At 31.2% G+C, this 21,408-nt stretch overlaps 1 protein-coding gene and 2 long non-coding RNA genes across 6 annotated transcripts; 1 reads left to right on the top strand and 2 right to left on the bottom strand.

Moving 5' to 3' along the window:
- Window positions 1-1,388: 1,388 nt before the first annotated feature.
- Window positions 1,389-5,793, bottom strand: LOC107261919. 3 transcript variants are annotated; one of them, XR_007216920.1, is made up of 4 exons: window positions 5,621-5,791; window positions 2,136-2,446; window positions 1,903-2,037; window positions 1,389-1,821 (listed from the first exon to the last, which is right to left on the bottom strand). It is a non-coding gene; the product is annotated as an uncharacterized LOC107261919 (long non-coding RNA). The 3 variants fall into 3 exon arrangements; XR_007216919.1 differs by having other exon boundaries at window positions 1,903-2,446; window positions 5,621-5,793; XR_001535825.2 differs by having other exon boundaries at window positions 1,903-2,440; window positions 5,621-5,793.
- Window positions 5,794-6,183: 390 nt separating this feature from the next.
- LOC8266967 (mini-ribonuclease 3) lies at window positions 6,184-13,081 on the top strand. Of its 2 annotated transcripts, none has more exons than XM_015724329.3 (7): window positions 6,184-6,478; window positions 6,933-7,084; window positions 7,362-7,451; window positions 8,167-8,219; window positions 10,564-10,666; window positions 11,119-11,221; window positions 12,877-13,081. In XM_015724329.3, the coding sequence occupies exons 1-7, from the start codon at window positions 6,244-6,246 to the stop codon at window positions 12,891-12,893; spliced, it is 753 nt and encodes a 250-aa protein (XP_015579815.1). In that variant the 5' UTR covers window positions 6,184-6,243; the 3' UTR covers window positions 12,894-13,081. The 2 variants fall into 2 exon arrangements, with proteins under 2 accessions (XP_015579815.1, XP_015579816.1); XM_015724330.3 differs by having other exon boundaries at window positions 6,185-6,478; window positions 6,954-7,084.
- Window positions 11,049-13,923, bottom strand: LOC125371002. The gene is made up of 2 exons (XR_007217161.1): window positions 13,254-13,923; window positions 11,049-13,102 (listed from the first exon to the last, which is right to left on the bottom strand). It is a non-coding gene; the product is annotated as an uncharacterized LOC125371002 (long non-coding RNA).
- Between the last annotated feature and the right edge of the window lie 7,485 nt (window positions 13,924-21,408).

Here is a 21,408-nt window from a genome sequence, read left to right as displayed (position 1 = left end):
CCTCTACTCGAACTCTATAGAACTCTACCACTATTTTTTTTCTTTTTGTTAACAATATTTAGATTGACAAAATATACTTTAAATAAATAATTAGTTCTTGATGTAGCAATAAAATCTCATAAGGATCAAAATTTGCCTAGCAAGGATGATGCATGTAAAAATAGATAATTATTAGCACTTCATTTTTTGATAAAAATTAAATTCTCATATCATTTAAAAGAAAATAAAAGTATAGAATATAACTTTGAATATACAATAGTAGGTTGTAAATAAGCCTAGCCGCATACAAACTATATAAAATATTAAACTTTTAAAGTGATAATTATAAATGTAGTATTTAAATTTGTCAAAATTTGATAATTAAGTGTCTAAACTTTTAAAAATAACAATTGAATGTGTCAACTTATTAAAAATAAATAAACAAGTTTGTTTTGCATGTCATTAACCGGTTGCTCTACAATAGTAACTAATGTGAAATAAAAATAACGTTTAGCATGCTTAGGTGGAAGAAAGAGGAAATCTATCACGCTTAGTTAGACTAAAACACCCATTTGGATGAAAGATAAAATAAAATAGGTTAGGATTTGTGTTTTCATATCAAATCATATTCTCTATCTCTAATTCATCTCTTCACCTTTCTTTTTTTTTTTGTTTAAAGACAATCCTGTAAAGTCCTAAAAAATGGACGGGGTTGGTTCACTTTGCTCGTGTGACAAGCATGCATAGTTAAAACCTCTTAGATGAATCAAAATTCAAGTAGGATATTCATGCCGTGCGAAATTGGTACTGCAAATGAAGGTTGCGATTATTTCACATGGATTGATCCTCCAATATGTAAAAGAGCTAGACAAATCATACCTAGGTTGCTATGAAGATTAATAACATATAAGGTGAACTAAAAAGGAATTAGAGAAGGAAAAAGTGGTTATGGGCGTAGGTAATTTTTTCATTGTTGGTGATTATGCTAAAATGACAGTGTTGAATGGTTGGTTAATGCTGATGGGCATGGAAATAGGAAGTAATTTTTTATTGTTACTCACTGCTACTTTATTTCCTGACTAAATGCAGTGTTTATGGTATGTATTTTTGGACTAATTATGTAAAATAGAAGGAGAAAGCTCTATAATTTGTTGTTTGATGAATGAAATATGACGAATTTATATTTTGAAAGAATGACTTGATATAATTTTATTTGTTAATAATTTATTGATATAATTGGTGTTGTTTTCACTATATGTTTGATAAAATGCTCAAAAGAAATGTAAAGGTATATAGTAAGAAAGCAATGGTCAGTACTACCAGTATGCTCATATACAAAGCAATGGCGAAAACATGTAGTAAGAGCTTTAAAAAGAAACAACAAAATTTAAGACATTTACTAGTCACATTACCAAAAAGCGAACATTTATTAATATGCTAATAACTAGTTCCATCGATTCACATTATAAATTAGTGAAACAAAGTGAAAAGGATCCCAATTTATCTACAATTGGTCTCAATTAACATTACATTGTGCTAAAATAGACACTATCACAAATTGTACCAAAAATAAGAAATGAAAACATAAGTTTAACAAAATAAATACATGACATTTGGAGATTCTTTAATTTGGTCATCTAGCAATGGATTCTTGTGTTCCCATTGGAGGTTCTTGAGTTGTGGAACTGGTACCACTTTCTCCAAGCTTGCTTTTATTTCTTTTTTTGCACGATCATCATAATTGGATTTCCTCTTTTTCTCAAAATTCTCTATTGAAGCTTATGTGCTTTGTTTCTCTTTATCTTTATCAAATAGTGATAAGATTTTTGTCTGCCTTTCTCCCTAATGATATAGTAAAAACATAATCATATATTAAGTATTTGTGCATTAACGAAAGACAATTTTTTACTAAAGATAATTTACCTCTGATTAAGAAGTAGTATTAAACTGTTTGCCCCATTTCTTAAATCCTGCTTTTATTTGTGTCATGAATGATGGCTCGACTTCATTGCCTTCTCTTCTTATACCCTTCTTGTAAATTATTCTTTGAGAACTAGTCTTTGGTTGTAAATAATATATCCAACCAAAACGCACATTATAAGCATATAACTTTTTAACATTTACAAATTAAAAGTATTAAAATGAACTGGTATTACCACATTTATAGCCACATGGCCTGTCACTGGATCTATGAAGACACCATAACCTCTTACTGATTGTACTGCAAACCCAGGTATGTATTATTTTCATGGATTCTTCAGGTTCTTCCTTTGATATGGCAATGCATTTCTAAATCTATCATTACTGCCTAGGTTCATGTTCACATTAGATACAACACCTGACATACATTGAGCTTCATTTTCTTGAGTATTAGTGACAATGGATACTTCAACTTGAGCTGGAACACTTTGTGAACCACTGCATTCCCGTAAGACAACAGCTCCAATAACTCCTTTACCACCTTTTGCTTAAAATGTATGCATATTATACAATATAACATTAATAACATCACATTTATTGTAAAATAGAAAATGAAATAGATAGATGCTTACTAAAATTTTTGAAGTTTTGGTTTGGAAGCTTCTTTTAGTCTGTTGCCTTGAAGGTAATGGACCTTATTAAGTTTTAGGTTGTACTGCTTGCTGTGCTTTCAATATGGGACATGTTTTCTTATTGTGTCCTTTCTCAAAACATACTTAGCATGTCATTTTTCTATCTCTCCTGGAAAGCTTATATCCACTACCATTCTCACCTTCTTCATTTCTCCTATTCCTAGTAGGTCTACTGGGCATTTTTTAAAAGGAGGTGGTTGTGGAGGATTATTTCTAGATTTCTATCAAAAAATTTTATTGTTCATTGGTTGCATCATATGTGCATAAGCCTTTAAATACTTTTCTTTCTTATACCAATTGTTAACATATTGCTCAAGTCTGCCATCTATGTGCAACATTGCACAAATCGCATGAGGGTAAGGTATTGCCATTTTCGACAAGGACAAGTTTTATTTTTCAAATCGACTACATAGGTATCTCTCTTATACCCCACTTCAAAAAACCACTTTCCTCATTCCATAACAACTAACAGTTTCCACTTTCTACATAACTGTCATGTAACTTTTTCCTAATCCTATAACCAAAATCACCATTCCACCTGCTGGTCATATCCATATTGGTATGCAACCTTATTATTACTAATTCTCTAATATCTTCTAATATTGAGATAATATTTTTAGTCCTAGCCTCAATAAATTTTCCATTAAATGCCTAAATTAGATTGTTATCTACGATATCATATTTTACCTAGCGTTGAAGTAAGCTTTGCACTAGTATCGAGGGTGAGTGTTCAATATATCTTCATAACGTCTAGGTGATAGCCTCTTTAGCTTCTCCATATTCTTATCAAAATCAGGCATGTTTATTGTTTTGCCCATATCCAAAACTACTTCTGAAGGTCTTTATTTCCTCCATGCCTTTTTCTCTAATTTTTATATAGGTATCTTGCACAACACCTATATTCAGCATTAGGCAGCATATTACTCACAAAATCTAGAAGACCCGAAAAACATGAAATTGTAAAAACATCATGAGTTGCATACAATATAAATTAAAAGCTTACTTACATGCCTAAAATGAAGTTAAAAGATTATCTTTTGTTGGTCAGTGATGACAGTCCAACCATCACCATCTTCAAGGTGCAAATCATTTTTAAGCTGCTGTAAAAACCAATCCCAAGTAATTCTTGTCTTAGTGTCAACCAAAGCCTAAGCCATAGGAAATTTTTTGGTTATTCCCTTCTCTCCTAATTACTGCTAAAATCTCACCTTTGATCGGTCCTTTCAAAGAATACTCGTCTAACCCAAGCACCCTTCTAATGCACTTAACAACCCCTTCTTCAAGCAATCAAATGAGATATAAAGTCTTACAAATACTGCTGGTTGATCAGAAATTTGGTCTATGAACTTTCATAACAATTGTGCTACCTTGGTTGCTCCTAGTTATTTCACCAAGATAATTCGAAACCATAGAGAACTCTTTTCTTACTTGACCTTGCAAATTAGCAATTGCATGCACCTTTGCCCTCCTTATCTTAGTCAAAGTTATCTCTAACTCTAAACATTCTTTAAGCAGCCCTTTCAAGTCAATTAATTTCATGCATGATATAGACTTGTATTTATATAAGTAATATTTTACAAGCCTTTTAGTGCTTATCTTCCTATTCTTGTAAGTAATTGGACAAGAATGCTCATTTTTATAGGTCTTCACTATAAACCTCTTACTAACACTGTCTACTGATATAAAAATCATCAAATCACAATTACTTCTTACACACCTTGCTCTAACCTGTTCAGATGTGTTCCTCGTAAATTTAATCCCCCTCCTCTCTTGGATTGCAAATTTGATAAGAGCTTCTTTAAATTGTCTTGGACTTTGCAATCTCATGCCTAAAGAAAAATGGATATTCTCTGTATTTGGCTGAAATATGGGATATTTCAACCTCTTTCTCACTGCATGGTCATTATTGGAAGGATCATTATTGACTGCATTGTAATCATCACTCAACTGAAATTAATCTGTGTCATTGCCAGCATCTACAACTGGCTTATTTCTATCTTCTTCAGTTTGCTTATTGTTGTTTGTTGCATTTTTATCACGTCCAACAGCCTCAAATCTACAGTTTCTTTGTCTAAATTGCCTCAACTTATTTCTGGCTTCTTGTAATTCCTCATCATCATCTGACAATCCTTCATACTTAATCACTTTTTTATTAGATTCCCTATCTTTATTTAGGTCAGATCCCTCCTCAAACACATCTACTTCCTGAAATTTATTTGCCGCATTATCATATGATCTAAATTATGAGTTTGATCTTCAATTACCACATCAAAAGCCTCATCTGACCTATGACCATGCTCAAATTGATTAGATGCATTATTGGAAACACCTTCATCTTCATTCACTATCTTTTGCTAAGATAAATTGAATATCCCCTCAACAAAATCCCTTACTTCACCAACTTTTTCTGCCTCATTTAACTTTGTACCTCTTTCTAGAGCTCCATTAGTTATTAAGTCACATATAATCTCACTATTTTATTTATTTCTAAATATATCCCTCAATTGGTCCCGTACTACCTTATGCTCAGTATATACTTCAATTTCACTATGCTCTTTAACTATATTAAGCATGTCTATAACTGACAAGTCATACAACAACCTCAACCCATGTGCTAAAGATTTACCAGGGATCCTAAAGTGTAACTTTTGCAAATGCCTATAACATATTATCTCATTTACAAATTTTTCAAAATCCAACAAAGAAAACTTCTCAACCTTTATGTCTATTTCATACATATCACCCCCGAAATAAATTCTTTGTTCAATCCCTAAATCACTAATCAAATTCCACCCAAATACAAATGAATAAAGTGCATATTAAATTAAAAAATCAAACACACACATTAACCCTAGAAAATAACATTAAATAGGAAAATGCAAGAGAAAAAAGAGCTTAAAAAATTATACCATTTCCATAAAACTACACATTTCCATTGAAAGACAATGAATAATTTAATAAATTTCACCATAAATGGATCCTATATGTATAAACAAATAAACCCTAAAACATCAAGCATAAGAAAATACCTTTTCATTTTGACAGATGCTTCAAAATTCGAATCGACGTAGTGTTTCTTTGGATTAGATTCTGACAAATCTTCAAATGTTAGCCTTAATATCTAATTCCTAAATTCTAATGAAAGTTTAAGAACCAAATTCCTAATTTTTCTTTTTTTGAATCTTTTGGAACAATATATCGAAGAATTGCTTAAGTAAGGGGGTTTTGTGTAATTTCGGGTTACTCTTTTTCCACCTTACATAATAGTTTTAAAATCAAATAATCTATATCAACATTTCAAATAAGTAACCTCTTGTTCGTTTATTTTTATCAAGTTGACACACTTAATTATTATTTTTAAAAGTTTAGACACTTCATTTTCAAATTCTGAAAAGTTCATGAAACCAAATTTTTAATTATTCCAGCTTTTAAATGATTTTAGAACAATTCAAATAATTATATTTTAAATGAATCTTTGAGGACCTCTTATTTGCCGTAAATGAGCCGGCGTCTCTAAAAGCATGGCCTGGGAATGATTTGTGGGCCAAAAGAAGCCTAAGAGAAACGGAAGCCTAACCCAATCCTTTCAAATTACTAATTACTACATTGATAGCTCCCCAACTGAACTGAAAGAAGCAAAGCAAAGTCAGAAATGCCAACGATTCTATCCACGATGTCATCGTCGCTGAGAGTAAGTGTAAGAGCATCATGGGACACTCAGCAAAGACTCACTTACAATCCAAATGCTCCTCGAAAACACACCAAAAATCCCACCTCTCAGCCCAACACTTTGTCTTTACCACCACCCACCACAACTTCACCTCTCTCAGTCACTGTAACAACTCAATCAGTTTCTAACCTTCTCAAACGCAACACTACACCTCAAGGTACCCGCCACACACACTATCACTTCTTCTTGCTCAGTTGTAGTATGATTCTTCTTTTTCTTTTTTTTGTTGATAATTCTCTTTAAAGCTCTGTTTTTCATTTTTTCCCTTTTTAGTAGGCAATAGTCATAGTTTAGTGGGAACTTATATACACGTAATAGACAAATCTTTCTTTGCTATTTAGTGGACAAAGATGTTTTAGTTCTATCATTTTAGTTTAGGAGATTCTTGGTGTGTTTTCCTCTGTGGAATTTCTTATAGGCCTTGTTTGGAAGAACTCAGTTCATTTGAATTCTTGCAAAATCATGTCATTTTTGGCATGATTTCGTTTCTTTGAAATTGCATTCTTTTTAAGGTTTGAAGGATTACATTCTAGCAAATAGCAACTATGACCTTCGCAAACATGAGAATTGACTGAATTGAGTACAATTGAATTGAATTCTTGCATTTTTAGACTTACCGAAGTCTATGGTAGGAGTTATGAAGAAATTGGATGATACATATTTGGGATATGAAAGATGGATGCCCACTCCACCAAAAGTGGAAAAGCCTCGATCAGTTTATAATGCAGCAACTTTAGCATATATCGGTGATAGCATATATGAGGTGAGTTTTCAAAATATTCATAATCACTTTAAATAAAGTTTGTGTTAGAGTTTTAGGCAATACATTTTTCATGGAATGGAATGGTCTAAACGCACAATGATACTTCAACACTGACTGGCAGCAGAAGTTTGTTGATTGTAGATTTTTTTTTTCTTTCTTGTATGATTGTTCATCAATGCTACACTTGTGCTTGTGTGACTAATAATAAGAAACAGCGGATGCGTGACAGCAGTCAATTTCCTGCATGCCTTATATTAGTATTTCCTATACCATGCAGCTATATGCTCGAAGACACTTTTTGTTTCCTCCACTAAGCATTGAGGAATACAATGATCGCGTAATGTCAGTAGTACGCTGTGAAGCACAGGTACATTCCTAAACACTATGTTCTTGCAGTTTCTGCTCATAGATGTTATTGTATTTTCTTAAGTGGTATGTGCATATGGTGATACTGCGATTTAATATTCAACCAAATTTTTAGATTTTTGTAACATAGCATCTTATGCTTTTGTTTTTGCATTTTTCATTGTCCTTTAGCTTTAGTTATAATCTGTGAACTTCAGTTGCTATGCATGGATCCAATAAGAGTAATAAGGAAATTTTCTATTTCACTCTGCTTTCAGCTGCTAGATAGATGAATTGTATATAGTGCCACCAATTTAATATTTGCGGGCAGGGAAGCTTTTCTTTCCTTACAATTTAGGATGAATAGTCTTCTTTCTGTGGAGTCTATTCAGGTAACCTTAAATAAATTGCATTTTACTTCCAATGGTATTTAATAATTCACTGATGTATTTGTGAGTTCTTCTTCTCCCTTTATAGCTTTAGGTGTTTGGCAGCAGGTTTAGTTTCCCAGATAGTAACAAAGGTTGCATAGGAGTATGTTTAGTTTGATTAGTATATATTTAGTAAATTTACCCTTGTTCTTCTTCTTCCCTTTCAGCACCAGAAGAGCACCTAAATTAGGTGCTACATGTTTATCCTAAGGATTTATCCCCTCTAAACTTTGAATTAATTACACATAAAGTTTTATGGATATTTGTTCTTGCAGACATTCTAATATTTTGTCTTGCTGAAATCAGGATGCGTTGCTTCATAAGCTTCTTAATGATAACTTCTTGTCAAAAGAAGAAAGGTTGGTGGAGCAAATTATATTGCTTTTCTTTTTTTGCTTTTAATTATGTTCTTTCTATTGTAACTTTTATGATGTTCATAGTGGATAGAAGTCATGTAGTATCTTTCTTTCAGCTCTATAAAACATGAATCCTCATCTCTAGTAGGTACCTTAAATGGTGAATTATTTAAATTTTTCTATTAATATCTTTTAAATTTTGGATGTTACTTATCTGATAGAGCATATACAAGAACTCTGTTTTCTAAGTCCCGTGAAGTGATGCTCGGTCTCATTATGTTGCCACTACATGAATTCTAATTAAACAACCTTCTATTAGGTGTCCTTAGAACATCTGAACTTCAGCATCAGGGTTCACCGTTTTGAATTAAAATGGCTGATTTGAGATGGAGAATTTGTACTTGGGATGCAGAATTTTATAGCTAAGCTAAATATCTGTTGGATGCATCTCATTTCGAACAAAGTGCTTGATGTTTCAAAGAAAGAATAATGAGTTTACCTATCCTAAACTTTGCACATTTTTGCAATTCTATCATAATTTAAACTAGTAACAATTTGTTATACAAACTTTGTGAATGGTTATAATTTTATCAAACTCTCTCTAGTCGTGTGTCTTTACTTATCTGTTATTTTCAATGTGTAATTAAAAATAATAAAATGGTAACAACATAAAAAAGAACGGTTAAGGATTCGTTTGGCATTAAGGTTGATAAAGTGTTTTTCCAAACTTAAGTTTTATTTTAATTATTTCTTTTGAGTTTCGAAAAATGCTTTTGCAAAAAGCATTTAATTTAATGTTTTTTGCAAAAGTAGGTTTGCAAAAAACAGTTTATAAAAAATTAATATTATAAAATCAAAAAATTCAATTCACAATATGTTTTCGCAAAAGCAGGTTTGCATAAAAATATTTATAAAAAAATAAAAAATTAATATTATTAAATCAAAAAATCCAAAACATGTTTTTTCAACATCTAACAGTCATCCCAAACACACTTTAAAATATCAAAATTCACCATTTTTGACAAAAGAAGAGAGAAGAGAGAGAGAGAGAGAATAATGGCAAAGGAGGAAAAAAAACAAAGAATAAAAGAAAACTCTAATCAAAGATAACTCAGTGTTTAGGTTAAAACATCAAAATTCACCGTTTTTCATAAGACGAAACGATGAGTTTTAATGTTATAAATTAAAGCTCGCCATCTTGTCTCGTAAATAACAGTGAGGTTTCATATCTTAATACTCTCTTTTTTAATATTGTTTCCACCATATTATTTAATTACATGTAGGAAATGAGAGATCAATGAATATATTTGTAACCATTGCAAAGTTCATATAGCAAATTGTTACTAATTTGAAACTATGTGTAAAGTTCAGGATAGATTGACTCATTATTCCCTCAAATAATCATTTAAAAGTTAGGATTTGGGTGGTTTAGGAACATGAAGATGTATCAATCTATGAACAGAAGATTAAACTCTGTTTATTATAATTGAGAATATACTTGAAGTAGAGGTCAAATATCATCTCTCTTGTGAGGCAAGAGAACGTGAAATTTATCATCTCACTACCGCTAAAAGACTCACCCATATTGAGGGAACCAGATTCTTTCTTAGGAACATGATTTTATTTGGCATTTTTTCTTAATTTTAGAATAGCATTACTTGCTTATTTAGCAAGCGCGGCAAGTGCCAATAGTGTTAAGAATCCATGTATGGTGAAGATAATTTATCCCAAAGACTCTTAATAGAGTTAGAAGCTTGTGAAGGTTGAATACAGGTGATTTAGAAGGTTTTCAAGGTCAATGCTGACACTGTAATATTTTTTAAACAGTACTACTAAATCTTTAATGATCTTTTTTAAAGAAGGTTACATGAATTTGGTATGACCAATTAATTAAGTTGTTTCTTAATGACCTATTAGCAAAATTGGAAAGTCTAAGTCCTTTAACACTTACAGAATATAATCTTCTCATGATTTCTAGTATAATATCCTAGCAGTCCCTTACAGGAAGTACAGAACAAGGAAAATAGGGGGTTCCCCTGAATGAACAACAGAGTCAAGCCACTATGACCATGAATAGCTCAAAAGTTCTTTCTTGTGATTAAACATTTAAGTTGTGTTGGTACATTCTATAGCAAAGATGGGAGGGTATTTAGTAACAGAGGTGCACATTTTGCTATTGTTTTTTCCTTTTTGGTAAGCCTGAAACCGACTGTTGGAAATTCTTATACACTGTTACTAATTCTGTACTGACTTTTCCATCTATCGGAAATCCTTGTAAATTGGCTGCTAAATCTGAACTTATATATTTTCCATATGTTAACCAATGGCATTTGGCAATTTGATGCAGAGATGTCCTTCGGTGGGGGAAGAATATTGCTTCAGCTAAAACACGGACAAAAAAACGTGCTGGAGCAGCAGTTTATAACCGAGCATCTTCACTGGAGACACTAGTCAGTGCTCTTTTACCTTTTTTTTCCATAATAATATCAGTAAGATTTCGAAATATTATTTGGTTAATAATGGGTTCCAGCTTCTTTGGTAATTGTTGGTTATGATGAAAAAACAACCATTTTTTCAGTCATGCATCTATAACTCTATATTCATCTAATATTTTTATTTTAAATTCTTCTTGGAGAAAGATGCCTCAAAAGAAATTTGGTTCGCATAAATGCATCTTTTACATTGTGCAATTAAAATATAAGGTATAGAAAGTCTTAAATCTTGGTGTAGGATTAATTGAGGTGATATTGAATCATGTGATTTGGCCATATATATGTACGATTTCTCTGGTTGCTTATTTAATTGGCTGTTTACTTTCGCTTATTAATGCACTTGAGAAACTCCTCAATCATGATATAAAAATCTGTTCTTGGCTGGATTCTAATTGCAAAACATTTTGTAGGTTGGTTACTTGTACTTGACAGATGTAACTCGTTTGGAAGAAGTCATGCTAAAGTTGGGATTCTCAGTTGACTCATCTACACCGGTGCTGGAGGAAACCGATAGTAAGTTGGAAATAATCACACTTCACCTTCTAAATTTGTTAAAATAGAATCATGCCAGCTCCTTCCCCTGTCCACCTAATAGTCAATTAAACTGCGGGACATGGGCATTACATGGATCAATGCACTGATCATGTCACGACGTCTCAAGTTTGCACTTCTGTAGATTGTGGGCCAAGAGAGCTAGGAGGCTGAGGTCAATCAGTGCTTCACTTAGTTGACAAGGTCAATCAATAATAGCTGACCTGTACAAAAGACCAAGCAAATAGGCGTGAAGCCTCTACGAAGAAACAAGTCAAATTGGTGAAACTGCTGTGTTTCTAAGAAAGAGAAATGCAATGAAAATATGTCCAAGCTTTTTTACTTTTAATGTATGAACACATGCTTAGCCACACATAGCCTTGCCTATAGATGCTTCTCATAAACTTGAGGTAGGTATCTATTGGCTCTTTGCATCCACTCTCTCCTGGTGTTTCTCTCTAATGTCTTTGTTACTCTAATCCTCCTCTGTATCATTGTGATACTTGATCCTAACATGGCATGTTCTTGAATCTCTGCACTTTCCTGCACCACCTGTACTCTGTTCATTTGCAGCTCTGTATGCTTGTGTCTTAACGAGCCTCCATCCGTTATACAGTGCACACCACCCAGGCACACACAATTGCCTAATAGTCAGTCGTCTTGGTGGTATTGCCTTATTTCTGGAAGTTTTGAGCATTTCTATCATCTAGGAGGTGCAACAGGAATTTGATGTAAAATTCTCTTCAAAACTATGGCTTATAGAAGTGCCAAGAAGCATTTTTCTATATTTGACATGTCTATATTGAGGAATTGATATAAACGTTGGAAGTATATTCAACAATGGCTCTTCAAAGTTTAGATTCGTATTTAGAGAGCACCAAACTAGCTGATTAGTGAGTGGCTTTCTTCTGTTCTTTGCCTTAGCCTGCTATTTTGCTTGTTGAGCATTCAGATATCCAGCATAAAGAGCATGACTTGCGCAAGAATTTATTCTGCCTTCCTAAGATACTTTTAATTTGCTAATTTTGCAGCTTGATGTCCTTTATTGATGCATTGGTTCTTCTACATATGTTGGAACTTAGGACGGTAGACCTGGGAAAAATTTGAGGATTTTTTCCAGTTTACTTGTAAACTTTGAAAGTATCCTCGGTCTCATAAGAAGGCAAAACAGTTTATACATCTAAGAACTCCTCCTTCTCTGACATCCTCTTGTCTGAGGAGAAAACCTTGATTTTTTTTCCTATCATTAAGATATTAATGACCACCCCTAATCTGATTTTCTCACCTAGAGCTGGATTGACCTGGATGTTTTTGTATTTTTACCTCCCTCCAACAAAGGACTGGTGATCAACCTTTATATGTGTCAAAGTTTGGGAGTCAGTGAGGGGCTTCACTACTAGCAGTGACTAAAACTGAAATCAAGTTTTAATGTTTTATGAAATAAAGGATTTGGTGGAAATTTTTATTCAGTCTTCTTCATTTTATGGTTACTTCTCTGCAAGTCCTACATATTTTTGCTATGATGCAGTTTTAACCGCAACATTTTGGTATATAAGTGATTGAAAAACTGAAGTCTCAAAACTGCATTAATCCTTTGCAATGCATTAACTAATTGATATGTTTTTCTTTTCTTCAAGGTGAGCAAGCACAATAGCCTATAAAGCTGGAGTTGCACAGGCATATACCAACATTTTGGAGTCTTCAACTGTCATGTATAAACTTTATAAAGTCTATGATAATTAGTTGTATATGCACAGCTTCTAGGCAAGATACTTCAATGTAGACTTGAAATGTTCATGTTTTGCTTCCAGTAATGATCCAAAGGAGTTGCATGATCCAAAAGAGTTGTTTCAAGTATGATTTCTGATATATAATCTCAAAATGCATTAGATCTTTCAGAGAAAATTCCAGTACTATTAAGATAAAGTACTAAAGCATTATATTGGGAAATTTATCACTAGTACTTTGCACAATAATGGTCTTTTTCTTTTATTATTATCATTGGAAGATTTACCTAATTACGAGCATGTCTCTTTGCTTTAACTGACCTTATATCTGCAGTTTCGTGCAAGTAAGCTAGACATCAGTAAAGCTGGGTGTACAGGAAAACATCAGTATCATCTCATTACTCTGTATGAAATGATAAAAGTGCAAGTGGTGGTCAATTTCTGGTAGTTGAAATGTATTTTCATTGATGATTCTGGATATATTTAAGCAGAGAAAAAATAAAATAAAATATAGATGAATAATGAGGGATCAAAATTTGCAGAGATTTGTGGTTGGAGCTGCTCTATCTAGTCTCTTGGAATTACTTAAAGGCCATTCAATGCATCCTCCATAAACATCCTTAACAGAATTTGCGATCAACAAAAGAGAAAGAGAGGAAACAAATTGGATTTAATGAATAAGAACAAGAACTCTACATGCCTTTCAACAGAAGTTGCAGCCCTGAGGACCCTTGTACTAGAATTTCGGATATGGATCATTTAATAAACATTTGTTGAATATGTGGCAACCCAATCTCAATGGAAGATAAACTGGTCAATTCTGAACTTCTCCAGTGCCCAATTTGTTCTCACCTGTTTTTGGCTTTTATTATTCCCCCTTTCTTCCTTCTTGTTTTTAAGCTGCTCTTTAAAATTTGATTTTTAACAAAGCAGAATAAGTTATATTTTCTTTAAAAATAAGTTTCCAAAAAATAAAAATTCAAATTTTCAAAAGTAGGATGTCCCACAATTTTTTATTTCATTCTTGAGCAAAATTATATAAATTTATTTTTGTTAAAATCCTGAAAATTAAATAAGATTAAAGTCCAATTTGGCATCATTAGGCTAATAGAAAAACAATTTTGAGAAGAGTTTTTAATATTTTTGTTGCTTTTTTTAATAAACTATTTTATGACACTTCAAGCCTTTATATCCAAGTTCCCATGACCAAAATTTGTCACAAAATCTTTTGACAATGAGTAGTCCTTGCTTTTGGAAAAGAAAATCAAATGAATTGGAAAAGTGAAAAGAACAAACCTCCATGGAAAGGGTTGGATGATAAGGCCTATCCATATTATCCATTATAAATGGGTAGTATACACCAGAAAGCTATATGGTATTTAAAAGGATAACTGATAAAGGGTTGTCCTCCTTAGAATTTAGAAATAGTGATGGAATAAGGCATTAGCTCTCCACTTTGGAAAAAAGCTGAAGTGTCATCATCCTCCTCCTCCTTATCTTCTAACTAGTTCCAATCTTCTTATACTTAATGTTGCATTGTTAGAATTCATTGTGATCTTGTTGCACTCAATAGGTCATATGATATATGATTCTGATAGTAGCTATTTGTCTCCATTAATGGAAATGAAAGGATACAGATACATTCATCTTGGTGCTTGTGAGTTTTTTTTATATTTTTAATTCAATTAGTAAATTTAATTAATTTAATCAGCGACAATATCACATTTTATATTGACTAATAATTAAGAAAATTTAAGTTTCATAAAATTCAATATTATATATATCTTTTTATGAAGGACTCTTTTTTTTTTACAAAAAAAATAAAATCATAAAGCTATGAAGCGATAAAATAGATAATTCAATAGTTCGCTGATAATCAAAACTATGGATTAGTACGTTATAAATGAAAAAGAATAAAATAATTAGTTTTTTAAAGAAAAGTGTCGTCATTATGAGAATTTCTCACTTAAAAAGATTACAAAACAATATATAGGTTAGTTTCTTGCTCATTTTTATTGATCCAGTTCGAATCTTCAATATCATAGGAAAAGCATTATTTTTGTCCTTGTAAATTTTTCGGTCCATGTATAATTAATTTTTCGGTCCATGATTGATTCACAAAAGTTGACTTATGATATCATTTGATTATTAAATAAAATAAAAACAGGAATTTAAATATATATAAAAATATCTATAGTTATACTCTATATAAGAATAAGTTTTATATGTCTTATAAAATACCCGTTTCAATTTAGACTAATTGTGAATTGGAATAAATTCTATATTATAATAATTTATAAATATTGTAAGTCTCATTTTAAGAAAATAATCATTTATATAATAATATTTGTATATATTTTTTTAAAAAAATATATTATGCTATATTTCATCCTACCGTATTATTATTGTCTTATCATTTTTATTTATATAATATGATAGATGCTATTATTTTCTTTAATATAATTAAATATTAAGTCAAGATAAATTTTATCATTGAGATCTCCGTTTAATAACTTTTCTGTAACTATAAATTTTATTTGATGTCAAATACACGACTATAGAAAAGTTTTAATATATATATATATATATATATATAAGTTTGCATATATAAATAAATAAATAAAAGCCGTATAGATATGATAAGGACGTGTATGCCCCTTTTTGAAAAGAAGATATAGCTTACTCAAAAGGGTACCTTCTCCTGGCAATGGACCCTCCAAGTGTCAAAGGAGAAAGAGCAGCTGGTCAAGACTTGGGCCTCGTATTTTTACTATGTTTACAACATGGGTTTGCTTTCGTTCCAATAAATACGCAATATACAGACAACTATGAGCTGAAGTTGACATGCTTCTTACCTTTTAAAATGAGGTCCTTCTGCTTCAACCTTAATTTATAAGATAACTTAAAGGTCAAGTCTTGTGGTTCCCGTTGCATGCCAAGCTTTAACTACCTTCCAGGACTAGTGTTAGCACCAACTTGGCCAGCTAAAGCATCTAATACTCGGGTTTAGTCCGATAGTAAATACATTTTTCTCCATTTTTAAGTAATCCTTTCTATCACTTGTAATAGAAAATGAAATAGGCAAGAGGGTGAAAATAGAAAATGAAATAGGGAAGAGATGAAAGAAAAATGTATTATTATTTTCAGCTGCCTAATCTTAAACTATTACTCCAATGACACTCCAAACATTCACCAAATGTATTATCTCCTTTTGTTCCCCCTAAAATTGCTGTGATCATAATGCTGATAAGTTTGTATTATTGCTTTAGATAATCCTTATTACATGTCAATATCATAGATGCAATGCAGCAATCAGTCAAATTATTCCAAAGTCAAAAAAGGGTAGCTACTGGGAAAAAAGAGAAAGAAGAAGAAGGAAAAACTCAAGAAAAAAAGTAGTGATATTTATAATTTTTATTTTTTGATATTTATAGAAGTATATTAGTTTTAGAATTCTTCTTTATATGAGAAGAAATACATTTTCCATTTTTGCAACTCATAGATAGTTGTTGTGCATGGCCTTTCTTATCATGAAAATGGATGTTTGTGATAGGTGGTGGGCGAAGCTTGCAAAAATTTTGAAAGGAGGCTTAATATCATGTAACTTGGGGTACTATTTCTACGAACTAAATGGGCCTAGGGAATAAGAAATGTCCATCAGATAATTGAACTTCCCACAAAATCTCCCCTACAAATACTCATTTTGGACCCACCTTTAACCTTTAGAGCCCACATCAGGAAAATTTACTGTTGTACCGGATTAGATTAATGGCCCACCAAATCCATAAACTAAGAAAAAAAAAAAAAAAAAGAGGCAAGATGGTGACTTCCATAGCTAGCCTGATTGGTGTATGTGTGGCAACCTCATCCACAAGGGAATTCTCCTATTTTATATTTCTCAATTGAAAATTGATGCGCATTTGAAATATTATAACTAATTTATTGTGTTTTTATTGAAAGATAAACATCACGTATTTGAACATTTCAATTAAATTGGCAGGCGTTCGTCACGGTTAATGATATATGGACCTTTGAGAATGAATTATTTCACTCCTAGTATAATAATAGGTTAAAAACTATACAATTTGTATCAATATAAACTCATTTACGGATTAGTTTTATCTCAATATCATATAACACAACTCTAAAATTATTAGCTTGTGATATCTTGGATGATCTATAAATTCCAATTCCTTTGTCAGCATCAACAAACTGTTGTGTTAGATTATGCCTATGCTCTTTTTGCTGATGTGTAGCCTTCATCTTGATACCTTTATCCCAATGGTCCCACTTTCTCATGCTGATATGTAATCCTCATCCTCATCCTGCTTCATCAGTTGAATTGAAACTGATGAATTCAGTGACTATTACTTGTGTGGAGACAATGGTTTTCCATGTAGCTAGGATAGGCCCATGCAGAATCTTTTCTTCCCCAATTGTTTTTAAAAAAGTTGCTGTGATACGAAATTAAATAAAATTGAAAGGGAGAGGAAGTTTGGCAAATATTAATAAATTGGATTTGGGTCACAGAAGGAACTTGAATTTTGACAGTAGTGAAAGATTAGGTTAAAATGGAAGGGGAGGGGAGGAGGTCCATTTTAGTAAGTAACACACAACTATATATCATATGCAACCAGCTGGAATGGAAAACAACACTGGCCCCAATTAAATAATGTAATGAAGAAACAAGTTAGGATGTATTTTTCGAACAGCGAGAGTACATAATTTTTCTTATAAAAAGAAAAGATTAATAGATGTGAAATAATGTATAATCGTGTGAGAGGGTGTGTGCATAGATGAATCTATAATCGCTTAATGATATAATTGGAAACATAGAACGTGGGCATATGGATCGTGCAAGTAAAGAGTTTTACAAGTCAATACAATCATGAGGCTGTGATAGAGAGTGTGGTAACAAGCTCAGCTGTGTATATAGTATATATATTAGGAAATTAAGACATTTAGTCAACCAACAACCACATGTGAATAACTAAAGAAATTAGTAATTAGCAGAGGCATCTGTCCCAGAATTTTGATTAAACTTTTTCTTTTTTCTATTAGGGTATGCATTACATTTCAGTACTGCCTTTTAAATCCTTCTGAAATCTCCATCCGAGCTCTTTAGAATTCTTCAACTGGGTCAAAGACCTAGCGATTGTTCACTGGCATAGTTAACAAGGGAGATTCATTTCTAAATTTACATAACACAAGAAAGAATTAAAACGCTTTCAAAAAGAAAGAAAGAAAGAATTAGGACAGCAAAAATAAAGCATAAATTTAGTTTAAATGCTATACTGTTTTGGTGGTTGGTTGTTACTGAAAAGAAAGGGTCGATAAATATGACAATGACTCTGATAGTTGAATAAAAACTTCAAGAAATGTGAAGTGTGAGTAAGGTTGTTTTATGGGTTGGGAAATTGATATCAACCATCAAAAGAATTGCCTTTACATTAATAATTCTTTTAAGTAAAAGATAATGTTGATTCCCCATTGTAAAATTCATAAAAATTCTTAAGCTATTATTATCTTTTATCCAAAAATTAAAGAGTTACGTCTACTTTTGTTTCTCACTCTTTGACCTAATCAGAAAGCCAATAAAAGATAAGATTGGGTAAAGAAGCAACAATCCAGACCAAATAAAACATGAAAATATTATATAGCAAAAGAGACACTAGGAGACAAATCATAATGAGTTTGGGATATTCCAAATAAATGGATGTTAAAAATAATCTAGGGTTTCTTTTTCTTTTTCTTTTTCTTTATTGCTTTGATTAATTTCCAATTTGTCATTATGAGATTTGGACATAAACCCAATTACCAACCACCTTAGTTCTTTTTTGCATTTTGATGAGGTCATGATATAATCATGTTTGTTAACTAATATTATGAGCTTTTAGACAGAAAAACCAATATTTTTTTTGAAAAAAATAAAATTGTATGACTTGATATGGTCTTGCTTCATTTTGAAGTATACAAAATTAAGTACAACTAATGCTAATTGCTCAATCTTTTCTTAGACAACTTTTTTTATTATTATTTTACTTTTATTTAAATTTAAATTTAAAATCTTTACGATTGTAAAAGACAACTTCAATATTACATATAATTAGTATATTCTTCTAATATTTGATTCTTGCCAATTTTTACATAAACAATATTAGATATTGCAATATTGTTCATTTTGATAAATATTGCAATGTAGATTAATTAATGCTCCTTTCATTTCTAATGAAAGAAAATATGTATCCCCCACCCAATGTATCTGCTTAACCCAGTATAGGAAATGTACTTGTAGTCCTAATCTCATATTTAACAACAAATAGATTGTACAATTAAATCAAGTTTGGTCAATTAAGGACACCAAACCATACAAACAAGATCCACCCACATTAGTCTTTTGCCGCCTTCTATGGTAGAAAAGTTTAACATATTTCCTCATTCACAACAACAAGAATATTAACAACTCTTGATTTATCAAATATAATTTGTCGAGGATTTAATCGACATGTGTCCATTTCTTTTAAGTTTAGCATTGAATTTACAATTAATTTGATCAACACTTAAATATTATGTTTTTATGTAGTATTAGCTTTAAGATTTGGATTTGTGTAAAGGAGAAGCAAAGTAAGAGAAAAAAAGAAGAAGTTTACCAACCACTTAATCAATTCCTCAACTCCAAGCATCAAAGTTGAAGTAGAAAGAGCAAGTTTACCATCAAAATCAGTAGCTATCCATGCAAAATAATAATAATAATATTGGACCAGTCCATAACACAAATTACATATAATTTGGTTTACATAGTCTCAAATTGAAAGGTTACCAAACAACAATATTTCACATGCATGTTCAAACTTTAATTGACATATAAAGCTTATTATAAGCTATTTTCAAAGACAGCTTAACAAACTGAATTTGAAATGAGGCTCACCTTCATCACAATCCAAATTTTATCCAATGTTGTTAGTTAAAAATAATTTTGAAATACCCATAATGGTTTCCCATTTAGCATGCAATATGCAAACCCTAATTTTATTAATCCATATTTTAATTTTTTTTGAGATCATGCAAAGTATTTGTAGAGTGTGGAAACATAAGACCCCAAATCCTTGACATGTCTTGTTGTCTTGTTTCATCTTGTATTTGTTCACATATCATTAATCTTTCCTATTCTCCAAAATTAATTACAATTTTAAACAATACTCAATAATTAAGGTTTGAGATAATAGAGTGACTTTTCAATTCTTTTGAATATTCCCTTTGTCTTATCCACTACTTCTCACAAATCCGAAAAATTGTTATTAAAACTCTAAAAATTATTTGGCAAACACCCAAAATCCTAATTTCTTGCTAATAATTTCACATTTCAAGTCCTCTTATCAAGAGATGGGCCACATGCATGCACAGAGTGGGATGCTACATTGCTAAAGATTAAAAAAAGAAAAGAAAAGAAAAGTTGAAATGGGTTTTGACAAATGAGAATCCAAAATGTGCAATTATAGTTTGGATGAAATTAAGAAATGAGCTGGCTTTAGCATGTTAAAAGAAATATATATATATATATATATATATATATATATATATATATTTTAATGGCGGTGGTGATGATGATAATGTGGGGCATATATAATTAAAATGGCTAACCAAAAAAGGGATCTAACTTAGATAGAAGTTAACAGCTACAGTTTAGATGGATTTCTGAAGCAAGTTGGGGACCTATTTTTGTTACTCATTAATTATCATGGTTTATTATTCATATGTTTGGTCATGGAAACAAGAATTACCCATCAAAAGGCCTAAAAGAGGGTTGGTGCTCTGAGTAAATGTTTATGAAAGCAACATAGTAGGAATTCAAGACCCACACACATTTGTTATTTTAAGCAAATTTCAATAATTAGCAAACTATATGATATCTTGGGTGAAACAAATTAGCAGCAAGTTAATTGGCTTTTTGCATTTTATAAGTGGAAATGTACTTTTAAATTGTATGAAATTTGGCCTGATTGTGTCATAATTTTTATTTTTTATTTATTTTTTTAATGAAGTACTTACTTTTGAAAAATTAGAAAAAATTATATTTTAAACTTTTTTTATGAATTATGGAAAGATGTTTTTCTATCTCTTTCAAAAAAATTATAAATATTTTATTTTGAAAGACTATAAAATAAAAAACCAGACAAAAATAACACCAAACGTGCCCTTAACAAATGAAAATAAATACCAAAATTTATGTACATCATCCTGCATATATATATACATATATATATAATATTATCAGAACTTAATTTTTATGTATTATATAATTAATTTTTCTGTAATATAATAAAATATTTTTTTATTCAGTTAAGGATACATAATTTATATTCCACTACGAATCCTATTATGACTAAAATTATAATTGAATCTAAAATATATTTCATTTATACTAAAAGGTCTTATTTTTTC

The sequence above is a fragment of the Ricinus communis genome, chromosome 8, assembly GCF_019578655.1.
Source record: "Ricinus communis isolate WT05 ecotype wild-type chromosome 8, ASM1957865v1, whole genome shotgun sequence".
Taxonomy (NCBI): Eukaryota; Viridiplantae; Streptophyta; class Magnoliopsida; order Malpighiales; family Euphorbiaceae; genus Ricinus; species Ricinus communis.
The sequence above is the reverse complement of the archived record's forward strand: the minus strand, read 5'-3'. Positions and strand labels throughout refer to the sequence as shown.